This window comes from Nelumbo lutea, chromosome 8 (assembly GCF_056320005.1).
Source record: "Nelumbo lutea isolate HS-2025 chromosome 8, American lotus-T2T, whole genome shotgun sequence".
Lineage (NCBI taxonomy): Eukaryota > Viridiplantae > Streptophyta > Magnoliopsida > Proteales > Nelumbonaceae > Nelumbo > Nelumbo lutea.
The window spans coordinates 27506664-27522009 of NC_142691.1; the positions used below are offsets into that span (position 1 = coordinate 27506664).

The following is a 15346-nucleotide window of genomic DNA, read 5'->3' on the forward strand; positions in this document are numbered from 1 at the left end:
TTGAACTGGAGCGGCCTGCGGAGCAGGGCGAGGAACGAGCTTCGCCCACTGAGGAAACAGTCATAGTCCTGACCTCGGCTACAAATCCGATGCGAACACTCCAGATTGGTGCCTCTGTCAAGGAGCCTTTTCGAATTGAATTGGTAAGTTTCTTACTCCAAAATTTAGATATTTTTGCATGGTCCGCAGTAGATATGCCCGGTATTGACCCTAGCCTTATAACTCACAAGCTTAACACTAACCCTGTAGTCAAAACCATTAGATAGAAGAAATGCAACTTAGCCCCGGAGCGCTGGAGGGCGGTCGACGAAGAAGTTGAAAAGCTCCTCGCAGCGGACTTCATAAGGGAAGTTCATTACCCGAGCTGGGTTGCCAACCCAGTGCTAGTGAAAAAAGTCAACGGCAAGTGGCGCATGTGCGTCGACTACACTGACCTGAACCGAGCTTGCCCAAAAGACTGCTTCCCCCTACCCCGAATTGACTGCCTAGTGGACGTGACCTCGGGACATGAGCTGCTAAGCTTCTTGGACGCCTACTCAGGCTACAACCAGATCAAGATCGACCAGTTCGACCAAGAAAAAACCAACTTCATTACTGAGTTTGGCCTGTACTGTTACAAGGTCATGCCCTTCGGGCTAAAGAATGCTGGTGCGACCCTTCAAAGAATTGTAAATAAACTTTTTTGGCCTTTAATTGGCACAAAAATCGAATGTTATGTAGACGACATGGTCGTCAAAACACAGTTTTCGCGAGAATTAATAAAAGACTTGGATTCTGTCTTTCAAATTCTGCGTCAATATAACATGAGACTAAACCCAAACAAGTGTGTCTTCGATGTCACATTGGGTAAGTTTCTAGGGTACATTGTCAACCGGTGCGGTATTTAGGCCAACCCGGAAAAAATAAAGGCCATCCTTGATATGAGACCACCTCAGAAAGTAAAAGAAGTTCAAAGGCTAAATGGCCGCATAGCCGCTCTGAGCCGCTTCATGTCCAAGTCAGCAGACCGTTGCCTGCCTTTTTTTAAGGCAATCAAAGGCAAAGGGTTCGAATGGACCCAAGATTGACAGCTCGCGTTCGACGAGCTAAAGACTTACCTCGCCACCGTACCAACCTTAGCCAGACCCGAGGAGGGCGAGATCTTAGAACTGTACATCTCGGTGAGTGACGAGGTTGTCAGTTCGGTATTAGTAAAATAAGTAGACCGGGTCCAGCGGCCCGTCTATTATGTTAGTAAAATTCTACAGGGAGCAGAGACGAGGTACCCGTAGATAGAGAAAATAGCCTACGCACTGGTGATATCAGCTCGGAAACTCCGCCCATACTTCCAAGATCACACAGTCGTCATCTTAACTGACAAACCCCTAAGGCAAGTCTTGCTGAAGCCCGAGGTCTCCGGTAGGTTGACAAAGTGGGCCATCGAACTCAGTGACTACGATCTCCAGTACAAACCACGGACCGCAATTAAAGCCCAAGCTTTGGCAGATTATATCACCGAGTGCACTTTCAGCCACGAAGCCCAACAAGTTGAGTCTGAGGTCCCCAGTTTGGGCAAACCCGGAACTCCCGAGCCAATAGAGTCTGAACCCCGTGAAGTAGCCTTCAGTGTGGCATCTCTTCTGGTCAGGCAAAACACGAACTATGATGAGCAGCCCTGGATCCTTCACGTAGATGGTTCCTCAAACCAATAAGGCAGCAGGGCTGGAATAGTCTTATGCGGCCCGGACGGCACAAAATTGGAATACGCACTACGCTTTGAGTTCGCGGCATCTAACAACGAGGCAGAGTACGAAGCACTGATAACTGGGCTGAACTTAGCGCAAAAGGTAAGAGCAAAGCACTTGGTCATCTGCAGCGATTCCCAACTCATGGTCAACCAAGTCACGGGTGAGTATGAAGCATGCGAGCTCTCTATGATGGCAAACTTGGCGAAAGTAAAAGAGGCCCTGCTCAACTTCCAGTCACACTTCATCAGGCAAATCCCGAGGTTAGAGAACACTGAGGCCAACGCTCTATCCCGGCTAGCCAGTACAAGTCACAACAACATGAGAACCGTGTACATAGAGAATTTACCTCGGCCTACTATTCTCGGGGGGGAAGAGGAGGTCGCTCCCGTCCTTGAAGCAGAGCTGAGCTGGATCGACCCACTCACGAGCTTCTTGATAGACGGAACCCTCCCTGCAAAACGCAATGCGGCCAAGAGGATGCAGCGCCAGGCAGCCAAATATGTCATAATTGATGAACGGTTGTACCGACGGTCCTACACGCTCCCCTACTTGCGTTGCCTATGACCTGCCAAAGCCGAGTTCGTACTCCACGACACTCATGAAGGCTTATGCGGCGAACACCTGGGTGGCAGAGCACTCACCCAAAAAGCACTTCGACAAGGATATTACTGGCCAACGATGAAGGCAGAAGCAGTCGAGCTCATCAGAAAATGCGACAAATGCCAGAAGCATGCCAATATCCACCATCAGCCTGCTTCCGACCTCAAATACCTCGCCAGCCCGTGGCCCTTTGCACAAAGGGGCATCGACCTCCAGGGGCCATTCCCGCCAGCAACAGGAGGGAAAAAATTCCTAGTTGTGGCATTGGATTACTTCACAAAGTGGATAGAAGCCGAACCTCTAGCAATAGTTATGACTCGAAACATACAGAACTTCTTTTGGAAGAACATAGTATGTCGTTTCGGGTTACCTCGGGTACTAATTTCCGACAACGGCAAGCAGTTCGAGGATATCAAGTTCCAAGAGTGGTGCCAGAACATGGGGATTCGGCAGAACTTCACATCAGTCGCGCACCCGCAGGCGTCAGACATAAGTTATGAATAGAGCCATCCTGCGCGGACTGAAAGCACGTCTAGATCGAGCTAAGGGATTGTGGGCCGAAGAGCTACCAAGCGTTTTATGGGACCACCGAACTACAAAAAAAACCGCCATGGGAGAAACCCCCTTCAACCTCACCTACGGCACTGAAGCAGTGATCCCGGCGGAAATAGAAGTACCAACATTGTGACTACAAACATACGACTATCGGACACACGGAGATGAGTTACAGACCAACCTTGACTTACTGGACGAGGTAAGGGACCTCGCGCACATCCGGACAGCGGCCTATCAGTAGCAGGTATCTCGCTACTACAATGCCAGAGTAAAGCAACGAAGCTTCCGGGTCGACGACCTGGTCCTTCGTAAGATTATAGTGCCCGAACCCGGCATGGGTAAACTTGGACCAAATTGGGAAGGGCCCTATAAAGTAAAGAGAGCGCTCGGGGGGGGGGGGCATACGAGCTCGAAACCTTAGAAGGCAAACAAGTGCCTCGAGCATGGAACATTGTGAACTTAAGGCGATACTACCTATAAACCGCCAAGTGAAGTGGACGAAATCGCTTCAAGGGCCTAAGGGCCATGATGTAGAGACAAGAGGAACCTCGGCGTAAGCAAGAAAAGAAAAGTCGGGCATATTATCAGCTCGGCAAAAAATCAGTTCGCTACAAAATCCTTAGCGCCGAAACAGGTCGCGTAAGTACAAGAACCCGGACAAGAAACAGTGGCATATTATCAGTTCGACAAAGAATCAGTTCGGGAAAATGAACACTTAGGCAAAAAGATTGTCTATTCCGTTGCAAGAAACAAGAGTACATTGGCCATCAGAAGGCACTTCCAAAAAAAAAATCTTTACATGCCTGGAGCTACTTCTTCGCCATCAGAAGGCACTGCAACAACACCCGAAGGCCCTGCCTCTCCTTCAGAATCCAGCTCGCCATCGGCAGCATTGGCCATCTCCGGAGTTATACGCGAAGTGGAGATGGCACTAACATCGAGGTCGGGGTACGTGTTCCGGATCATCCACTGGCTCAGCTTGAACCCCCTTCTGTAAGAATCCACCATCGGATCGTCAAAACGCGGAGAGGCAATATAGTCTTCAACGGCCTTCTTCTTGGCGTCTTCAATGCCTTGGGAAAAAATCTGCGCTTTCACCCTGATGTCCTCCTGAAGATATTCTACTTAATGTTGCAAGTCCAACTTCAAGTCCGCCATGTGCTTGGCGACTACCCCCATGGCCTCGGCATCACGCTGAGACATCGCTTGCCTGGCCATGGTGACGCGAGCAGCTTCTTCGGCAGCATGAGCAACCGCCTCAGCAGCTCGGGTGTTCGCCTCGGTGGCACGGAAAGCCTCTTCAGTTGCATGGGCGGCAGCCTCAGCAGCTCGCGCCTGTCGCGAACTCCTCTCCACTTGGGCTGCTAAGGCGTGAATAGAAGAATTCACCTACCAAAAGAAACAAGTGAGCAACAACAGCAAAAGCGATAGAAAATGAAGGCAGACGAAATCCGACTTACCACCATAGCATGTGTTACGGCGCGGCAGGCGACCTGATTCAAAGGAAGATCGGTCCACGCCGCGATCTCCTTGGGGAAAGTAGTCTCCCTACTCTTTAGAAGAGCGTAGTTCGGCATCAACATGCTCCTGAACTCCCCTTGAGCTCCCGAGCCCAAGGGCCCAACTCGCGTATGAGCGGACCCAGAGTGAGCAGGAGCACTGGAGTAAGCAGGAGCACCCGTGTGAGTAGTCTCAGCGTAAGGCACCCTGGCCGCTTCATGCATCGGTGGAGTCACCTCGGGCTCCATGGGCAGATCCTCCGGTGTGTGGCCTGGAACTTGAGGCTCCACATCCGGGGACAGTTCGGTACGAGTTCTCTTGGCGACCCGCTTCCTCCTCTTCATGCCTTGGAACAGGCGCCCCCCACGAGTTCTCTCCGCATCCATCACACCTGCAGAAACGAGTTCGACATCAGAAAAAATGAAGGAACAGAGCAAACAAGAAACCACAGAACTAGAAACCTACCCGAACTCAGGCCGGCCGCAATAAGCTTGGCCTCCGCCAAGTAATGATGGCACTTTAAACCTTGTCGTGCCCATTGTCGGAGGCCCTTCACCATCTCTTTGTCGAGAGTGACACCAGAATCAGGAGTGGCCTCACCCCACCCGGTCTGAAAGGGCCATCCTTGTGCACTTCACACACCGAAGTAGTCCTGCTTCCACACCGGGACCTTATTAGGAAGATCGTGCAGAAGCTTAAAGCCCGGGCGAGGAGAAAGGTAGTACGCCCATCTTCCCCCAGGAAGAGAACCCACTTGTCTCTTGAGCCTCAAGATGGAGGAGAATATCTCCAAGTCTAAAGGGAAATTCTGCCCGCAAGAAAGGGAGACAATCCCCACTAGGTTCCGAATAGAGTTCGGATGAAGCTGGCCAATGGTAACACCGAAGTGGTTTATAACTTCGACGAGAAGAGGGTGGAAAGGCAGTCGCAACCCCGCAGCGAGCTGCTCTCGAAAAATCACGATCTCATCAGGACCGTGTTCCCAAGGTAAGCTACCCGAAGGAATGAAATATGTATAACCCCCAGGCAGATTGTAAGACATAAGTATAGATTGGAGCCCCTCGGGCGTCATGGTTGAGGGACCAAACCTGTCTAGTCTCCGACCTCGGCGAGAGGTAGACGCCATACTGCCCAAAGCAGGTCGACCTATGGGTTCATAGTCATCCAGTTCCACCTCATGATCACTAAGGCAGTCGGGAGATACGGCATAGTTTGTAGAACCTGCATCAGTCCTATCTGAAGAGTCGTCTGAGCTATCGAAGCTAGACATCGAGGAAAAGAGGTGGATTCAGGAAGGTACTCACCGGAAAGTTTTGAAGGCTCCGGAGACGGAAACAAGCCAAAAACCTTGAAGGCTAAGTAACCAGCCTAGACGCGAGCTGAAAAACCTGGACGCGAGCTGAAAAGTTGGACGCGAGCTCAAGATGCAAACCACAGAAGTGACAAAATCAACTCGCGTCCCCACTACAGTAACCAAGAACCGATAGTGCAGATCAAAGACAATCTGACAGCCCGCATTCGCGCTGGTCGCACGTCCCTTGAGATCGAGACGTGATTGGCGCACGTCTTTCCGAAAAGAGCGAAACGTCAGCACATGTCTTTTTGAAACCGATGTCACACCGGCGCACATCTTTCTGAAACTGACAACACGCCGCACGTCTCCCTGCAACTGACAACCGCCAGCGCACGTCCCTCCAGAACGGCAGTGGCGCGCTTTTTTCAAATTTAAATGACCCGCTGTCACGTCCCAGCGGCGTGAATTTTTGAAATTTAAAATAAACGCACGCTGCCACGTCCGTCAATATTTATGAGCAGTAGGCACGTCTCCCGCCTTCTCGGACACTCCAGAAAACCGAAGAACCCTGGCAAAAGCAACTCGCGTAGTAAAAGAACGGGACAAATCCACCTACCACCTCGCAAAACTCCCCGCACCAGGGCAAGACCCTTGGCACGAGGAATGGGGGGCAATTGATGAAGGAAGATTTGGCCCGACCTCACAGTTATGCGACATGTGGCAAAGGCAACAGCTCGGCACAAAAGCAAGCCTAAGGCGCGAGCACAAAGGGGAGAAACCAGCGGTCAGAACTCCCTACTGGGGGCCCGAACTCAACCTTGGCCCCAAACCAAAAAAGTAATCCGAACTGGCCTGCATATAATAGTTCGGGACATACTTCGCCGAACTGGCCTGCCTTGTAACAGTTTCGGATACCCCTCACCGAGCTGACCTGCCTTGTAACAATTCGGGATACCCCTCGCCGAGCTGACCTGCCTTGTAACAGTTCGGGATACCCCTCACCGAGCTGACCTGCCTTGTAACAATTCGGGATACCCCTCGCCGAGATGACCTGCCTTGTAACAGTTCGGGATACCCCTCGCCGAGCTGACCTGCCTTATACATACCTCCGAACTCAAGACTTCGCCTCGCTCACCACTCCACATCGCCCTCAGGGCACCAAAACCAAGTAAACCGCACTATGCCTGATACCGAGGAAGTCCGTACCCGAGGGCGCCGCACCTGACTGACTTGGGATCTGACGCTTGACGGCCGCACTCTAAACGGCCAACTGCCACCACCTCCTAACACCGCCATCTCTAGTTAGAGAGACGGTTAGGCAGTGACGGTTTTGTCCCAGCAGAAAGGACGACGCCCGAGTTGACAGACGCAAGGGTAATCATACCTGACCTGACAAGGGCCTCGGAGCGAGTGTGCGAAGTGATTATAAAAGCCCCCTGCCCCCAACAAACAAGGTATGTGAACTTTGCGCTATCTGGTCTACACTTTGCCTTTGAGAGATTATTGACTTGAGCTTCAGAGTTATCACACCGGGTTCCCCCAGAGTTCTCTCATCTTTCCCGTTTCAGGCTCCCCGATGCTCCAGCTCAGAGGCAAATCCACTGAGAGCTAAGACCGGCGGATTGCACTCCATCACTATCCATTCGTCTCCTTTAGTTCATCTCTCATTCTTCGATCAGGTTCACTCTCTCCGACCACTCTCCACTTTCCAAAATTTGTCTTTTGCTTGGTTTCTCGCTGTTTTTCCTTTTGACATTTAACCCTTTCACGTCAAGAAAGTAACACTCTAACACCTCCCTTCCCAATTTATCCCGTGTTTCCCCCCAAACTCAATGTTTTCCTACCTCTTTCCTCCACCATCTTGCTTGAAACCTGCGTCGTCTCCATCCACTTCGAATTGACAGCAACCATTTTAAACGTCCGGAGTCCCTTACCTTCGAGCATCTCGGACCGCTTGACCACTACCCTTACCAAAAACACCTTTCCTTGCACCTCCATCGATATTGCTTTCAGGATCTCCTTTGGAGCTCGCGCCCAAATAGTTAACCGCACTGCTTCCAAATCTCTCCATCTCAAGTTTAATGGGTCTACCTCTACGAATCTGCTCAATAGATTGCCCATATCTCCTTGAACACATTCCCGCTCCATGCATGCAGGGGAAGCCCGAAGCAGGAGACCTTACACTTTTGATATCCATCAGATATTCTTCCCTTTTCAAGATCGGGGTTCTATCTTTAAAGAGAAATTTTGGCATCCAAAGCATCTCGAAGGTTTTGAGTTTACCAATTTCACCGCCCCTTCTTCTGAATCTAAGAAGAAACAAAACATTCCCCCTACTAGTCTTCTCACCTCTCTTCTAACGTTTCCTCCTCCTATATTCCTCATCCACCTCTATATTTTTTCGACAGATATTATTCCATTTGCCTTTCACAAACCACCACCCTTCTCAACTCTAATTCTCTCTCCCTTACACCTTTCAAACCGATATAGAGCCGCAGCCCTACCTTCGTTAGCCTTCACTTGAGCAGATAAGGGCAACTTTTTGCCTGAATATCGATGAGAGATAATATTTTATAAAATAACAAAAATAAAGTTTTTTTTTTTGAAAAACATCAAAGAAGGGCATTGACATTGTTTATTGTCTTCTTCTGCCTTATCTGCTAGAAATCCAAATAATAAAGAGAACGGAAAACCGAAAATCAGTAACGATAGACCAGAAACGAACGAAACCAACACGAGCAATGTTGAGATACCTGTGTTTTCTTGCATGGACAAAAGTAGGTAACGGGCGAACCTGATTTCGTTGGTAAATCAGGTATCCATAACGGTAACGGAAAACCAGGTTCTCTATTTCCTCGTAACGGATGCACCTTAAGGATTCCTTCAGAACAAAGCAGGTATCTCTACTAGTACGGGGAACCTGGTTTACCATTACGGATTCTCTATCTCTTACCACCAAGAACAAGTAGCCGGCCATGTCCCTACCTCCACGATCTCTACCTCTACGTTTTTTGCATCCGGTGCAGAAAATAGGATTCTCGACACAAAAGCCGCTTTATCTACCATACCAGACTCGAGACCCGCCATTAATTCAATAAGCGGTTTTTTGAAGCTGAGCATCGGAAGAGGAGATCACAGAGGCAGAGGAAGAGGAAGACGACGAACAGTGTCATTGCCCTTCTTTAATATTTAAAAAAAATTACCTATTTTGGGTTATTTTATAAAAATATTATCCTTTATTTGACATTCAGGGCAAAAAGTTGCCCTTATCTACTATAAACCTTTTCTTTTCAAAATATATATACAATTCTATTAATTTCCTTTTAACTACCTAATGAGGAAACACATTCAAAATTATAACTAATTTCTAATAGTCATTGCCGAAACAATTATTTTCAGTAATTTATGTTGGTTAGATTAATTTCTATTTACCATTATATCAGTTCACAAAATGAAAATAAACATATAAGTTAATTAAAATATTAGCTTAAAAGGGAGAAAAGAAACTTACAAAGCCAAACCCTCCGGTTTGAATAGTCGGTCCAGCTATAGTGAACTGGTTGCAGTACATCTTTAGAAATACATTAATAACTGGGACTTCTTCAACAATTGCAGCAACACTTTTGTTTGATAAAGCTTGTGCAAATTCGGTAGGTGTAGAAAGGTTTATAAGCTTTTCTTTAGGGAATCTCTCCTTCAACAGATCATACACAAAAGACCCCTTTTGATACCCAACATAACTTCCATCGTTGACCAATTGATCAAGACTTGTAACGGACGGTCGTAGGTTGTCCACCGTTAAGATGGAAGTTAGGTTTGCATTATAACTTGCCACAATAACGAACAATGTGAACATCCACAAGTATATTACGAATCTAGAGTAGTTGGTCTGAAGATTTTCTTCTGTAAATTAAGAAGCAAATATATCAGTATCATCTCCACAGGTTATAAGGATGTCAAAATAAGAATTAATAAAGGAAAATACACAAATTACATGCAAAGTATATTAAAGTGGATCTAGATGAACTAAATCAAAAGTTGACAAAATAGATGTGGTAAATGGATGGCTTGGGTTAGGTTTGTTGAGAGTAATGTTGCATCACCCTCTTGAGGCTCAAGCAAGAATTCAAATTCTTGTTGTAATCTTAAACTACACTTTTGTATACATATCATGAGTCCAACGATCACTTGACTCTTAAGCTGTTGTACTCTATACAAGTATAACAATACACTCAGATATCACTAATTTAATTGTGTGATCGGAATTCTTCTTGGTTAATATTCATTATACCAGAGCCTACAACACCGACAATATGTCAAACACTTGTAAAAATTCAAATGTGTTTCATTTTATGCTCTGTACAGTATTTATTCAGGTTGTATACGTACAGATAAGAACGGAGTAACAAGATAAATAGGATAAAATAGAGATAAAACGAACAAAAGCAAGGATAAATACATGAGATAGATGTATTCGATTTCAACAATATAGGAGTTTGTTCTCTCAAATACTGGGTAACAAATTACATTAACAGCCCCACTCAAGTTGACGGTGGAGAACCAATGTTCAATTTGGACCACACCAGTTGGAACCAAGGGGAAGGAAGAGCCTTTGTTAGAATGTCAGTTTCCATTATTCAATAAAATGGGTGATGCTTTGAATGTTTTTATCAATTTTCATTGTCATGTGTAAAATTTACTTGGCTTTCCTATTAAAATTCAGCAATATGTGGTGATGGAGAATTTTTTGGCTTCAAATCATATCTTTGTCTAAGAAGGTATCCCATATGAGTTCTTTTGTCCACGTGTGCAAGGTCAAAATGACAAAGTTGGGCCTTATGTTATTAAGCGTGCTTCCATGCCTAAAAAAGTATTGGTATGATACCTTTGAGACTGCATTTTTCTTATTAAGTCGACTTTCTACACATGTTTCACCATGATTAGTGGCTTTGACACGTAGATTGCACACTATTGAAAACAATTGGGTGTCTTTGCTTTCCCCACTTGTGTCCATATAACTTAGACAATCTAGAATATCACATAAAGCCGTGCATCTTCTTGGACTACAACCCATTTCACAAAGAAGTTAAATGCCTTGATTGACCAATTGGTGTTATTTTACTATTCATGTGTTCTTTTAATGAATCAAATTTCTCTTTTCGTGATGGGATTTCCACTGAGTGCATTGACTCCTCCTATATGATTCCCATACAATAATTGCCAACTATTTATAAACCTATTACAAGCATTTCTCTTGAGATGACTAATAAACCTACAAATGGGCTAGAACTACTCACATCTCCACTAGTCAATTGTCTTTAATTAGAAAAGTTTTGGATATTATATGAGCGGATGATTATAATGATAGGATCCATTTCTTTGTCAGATAAAGTAAATATCATGGATTACACTCTCTCTCTTTGATGAAAGCCCAAAAGTAGTTGCAATGGATTTCAATTATATTTAAAATTAGTTTTACAAAGTGTATTTATATTTATATTATACTATTTTCTAAAAAAGTTAGTGAATTCAAATTGTCCTTTTCTAGACATAGGGTGAACACATATGGGCTCATGTAAGACCTTTGTGAATTTCATGCTATACAATAATCAAGCCTAAGAAGCCTTACAATGCCATGTATGTGAATCACTAAAGGAAATTGGGTTAAGCCCATTACTAATAAAACTAGTTAATGAAGTTATATAACAACTTAAGCTGCCACGTGATATAGATCGAATATGGCTATGAAAATGGGTGGAGCTCCATTTTATTAGAGGGATTGATCCTAATCCAAATATGATTTATATCAAGACCTAGTGTCATTACGAGAGAGCTTTATAAATAAAGGTTAAGAGGGAGAGGTCAAACTATGCATTCTCTACACTCTCTCTTTCTCTCTTTCTTTTCTCCCTTGCTCCAAAAGCCCTAGTTTGAACCAGCCTTGGAGAGGACTGATTCTCCACTATTATTATTTTTTTTTTTTTTGAAGAAAAACATTAGAGAAGAAGTGGTTAACACAATTGCATCGAATTCCACTACTTGGAGAGCAAACCGGTTGAGGTAGTGTTGTAGGATTGACCTCAGCTTTTCAACTGTCCTCTTTGGTTGGGAGGCCAATCTAGGTCTGATTTTGGGCATGAACTACCATTTTAGGAGTTACAATTTGTAGATTCTATATCATGTATACCCACATTTAATTTTGGGTTTCAAATCTAGTCCAATTCAGTGCAAATTTGACCCAAAAAAATCAAATATTAAAATACTGAGAAATCAATATCTGATTTAGACTGATTTTATCTTTTATAAATTCACTAGCAATGCTAATAGGTTTAGCCATGAAATATCAAAATTTCGAGCTTCACCCCTCTACTTTTTACATGAAGGACAAGAAGTCAGGACTGGTTCTCCTAAAGGGGCAATTAAAATGGGTTGTACCATCTTTCAGAGCTAAAGGTAGAGTTGAATAAGGATTATCATCCATAACATGTGGCTTTTTTTGGTGAGTGATGTATAGTGAATATATGGCACCAGAGGCTTGGACATCCAACTTCTTCCATTCTTCATCATATATGAGCTTCAACAAATTACCAATTGTTGGCAATAAAAAGCTCTCCTGCTTTCCTTGTCAAATAGCCAAGCACTAGACTTCTGTATTTTCCTAGTTCATTTAAAGCTTCTAAACCATGGGAGTTAATCTACTCAAACTATGGGGACCACCTGAGGTTAACTCTTATATTTTGTGGTTATCACTATTATATCTTTTTTTTTCTTTTTTCGGATTCACTCAACAGATTTACTTGGTTATTTCCACTATACCGAAGTCAATTGCCTTGCAAGTCCTTGAAAATTTTACATTATGCTAAAATTAAGTACTTTCAGTCAGATTGGGGTGGGTGGGTGAAAATTTACATTATGCTAAAATTAAGTATTTTCAATCGATTGGCGGGTTCAATGCCTGATTAATCACCAAAGGATTCAGCCAATGGGAGGTGCTTAACTATAATAACAAATTTAGTCCCATGGTTAAACCTACAACAATGTGGGTCATTCTCTACTTTGCACACTTTCAATTGGGTGTTTCATTAGCTTGATGTTCACAATGCCCTCCCATAAGTTGTGCTTAATAAGGACATTTACATGATGCAACCCCTTGGGTTTATCAACCTAACTTTACCATTGCACATTTGTCATATAAAAAATTCCTTATATGGACTTGAATAGACCCCTCACACTTGATACAAGAAGTTGGGGTCCTTCCTTCTTGAACATGGCTTTTTCAACTTGTAATTGGCTCATCTATCTTCATCAAATATTTTGGCTCTTCTGTCATTCTTCTTCTAGTTTATGTTGCTGATCTCATAGTTACTAGTTTGGATGTTATGGCTTATGGGCAAAGCTTATCTGTCACCTGGGCCACACCTTTCCTATGTGAGACTTGGGCCCATTATCATTTTTCTTAGGTATTGAAGCACTTCACCCTTCCATGTTAGACTTGGGCCCATTATCATTTTTCTTAGGTATTGAAGCACTTCACCTTTCCATGTTAGACTTGGGCCCATCTCTCTTCTATTTTTTGTGAAAAATATATTTTCAATAATTATGTGTGGATCTATTTTTTATTTGTTATTTTATAGAAACTTTTGCTATAAGTTCTCAATAATTATTGAAGATTAAACTATCATTAAAGCTATCATTATTTATTAGAATTTGGATTATTAATTTAGTTAAAATTAGAAGTGTTCATGTGTTAGTTCGGTTCAATTGAAAGTTGTTTGGCTAGCCAAACTAACCTGGTTAGGTTGGGGAGTTGGTCACCTAAAACCGACTAACCATTAGTGAAAATCAACCAACTGGAATGGTATTGATTTGGTTGGTTTTCGGTTTGGTCAACCAATTGAAAGGATTTAAACTTAAAATATTAAATTTAAATTTAAAAAGTTATAGAGGTATTATTAAAAATAAATAAAAATTTTAAATTTACAATATAAAATATTTTAGACTAAGAAATGTGGGAATTTTCTCACTTTCCCATATTAAAAAGTAATATTTAAAATATAAAATATTGATATATCTATGGCCAAGTTGGTTCACAAATGTAAACCGAAATTGGCTCGACCTAGTCAAGTTGGGAAATTGTTGAACCGAAGCCAATAAGAAATTCTATAAAACTAACCAACTCGAGTCAAGTTGGTTGGTTTAGTCAATTTCTTTAGTTTGATGAACAACCCTAAATAAAATTAATTATTGTTATTTTTGTATTACAAAAAATGTTATTAAAATTAGTATATAAGTATAAATAATTATTAATTATTTAAAAGTTAAAATATAAAACAATTGTATACTCTTATATAAAGATAGAGAGGGGAGAGAGTGTAGTGATCACAATGGAGCAGATTGGGGGTTCAAGTGACAAGCACCCTTTCCCGTCCCTAGCCAGTAAGAAAAAACGCCAATGCCGGCCTCATCCCATTCTTGGTGATAGGGAAAAGATTCATCCCCCAACTTTTCCCCACTCAACAACCTAAAAATGCAATGAACTTATAAAAATGAGATTAGGAGATCCTAGGGTTTTGTATATTTGGGAGAAATGGAATTTTAGGAATCTTAATTAACCTTATATACTTAACTATCAGAAAAAGTCACCTTTTATAGGCATGGGTATATTTTAGTAACTAACATTAAGTCTATGAATATTTTAATAATTTACCATTAATTAGGTTAGAGGTATGTAGATAATATCCCCTCCCAGTCATTCAGGACAGAAAAACTTCCCCCCCTGGGAAAGGTGGCCCCATTCTAATTGTGCCCTAATTTCGTGGGGAAAATCACAAACACTAAGCTTTTCTCTTGTATTTTCTTCCATTTTTCTTACGCCCCATTCATTTTTTGGTAAGTTACTTATTTGGATAAATGCACTTACACCTGAGTAAGTGTTTTACTAGGAAACATTTATTCAGTTGGAGATGGAAATCACTTATTTGGGTAAATGCACTTACGCCTAGGCACGGGTTTCTTGGTCAATAGTAATCAATACCTCCCTCCCCCCACCCCCTAAAAGAAAAAGAGAAACCGTTTACCTTTTAGGCTGTATTTGGTTCGAAGGCAAAGGTAGGGAATTGTATAGGCGTTTCCCAACCGTTCCCTTACCATTTGCTTCCGTCCAAACCAAGCGTTTATAAAAGCATTTTATGTATTATATCTAAAGAAGAATCATCCACAATTTAAAAAAGCATCATCATAGTCCATTGAGAGACTCGTACTTACTTTGTGCAAAAACAAATAGCGAGAAGGAAAAGTAAAGAACCTTCCCCAACTGATTTTCGCCCCGGAACTCAGGATTATTTTCATGCTCAAAGAGCCATACCAATACTCCTTTCAAGATGAAGACAACAAAGGTAGTTAACCACAGTTGCAGTGTAAATGGCTTCAAAAACCACCATAAACCATCTGTATCTCTCTCGTGCTGTACTGGTACAATCATGCGAACTCCAGAACCAGTGTATGGTTGAGTGAAGTCCACAATGTTCAATCTATGCGCTGTAATTGTTATGTCTCCTACTGCTCCATCGAACTTCTGCTCTCTCGTTTCCACAAAAGAACGAGAAGAAACAAATTAAACAATTTTGTGTTGTAAACACATTAATAAATCGACGGAAGCAGCATAATGGAA

The 15346-nt window shown here is 43.2% G+C and overlaps 1 protein-coding gene across 1 annotated transcript in view; it reads right to left on the reverse strand.

The window, feature by feature from the left end:
- LOC148843584 (glutamate receptor 2.8-like) overlaps positions 1 to 15346 on the reverse strand; it is a 39828-nt gene that overhangs the window by 18269 nt on the left and 6213 nt on the right. The window contains exons 3-4 of the mRNA XM_088959803.1: positions 14941 to 15250; positions 9188 to 9579 (exon numbers count right to left, since the gene is read on the reverse strand). Coding sequence (XP_088815929.1) covers positions 9188 to 9579; positions 14941 to 15250 — 702 coding nt within the window. The remainder of the gene's footprint in view (positions 1 to 9187; positions 9580 to 14940; positions 15251 to 15346) is intronic.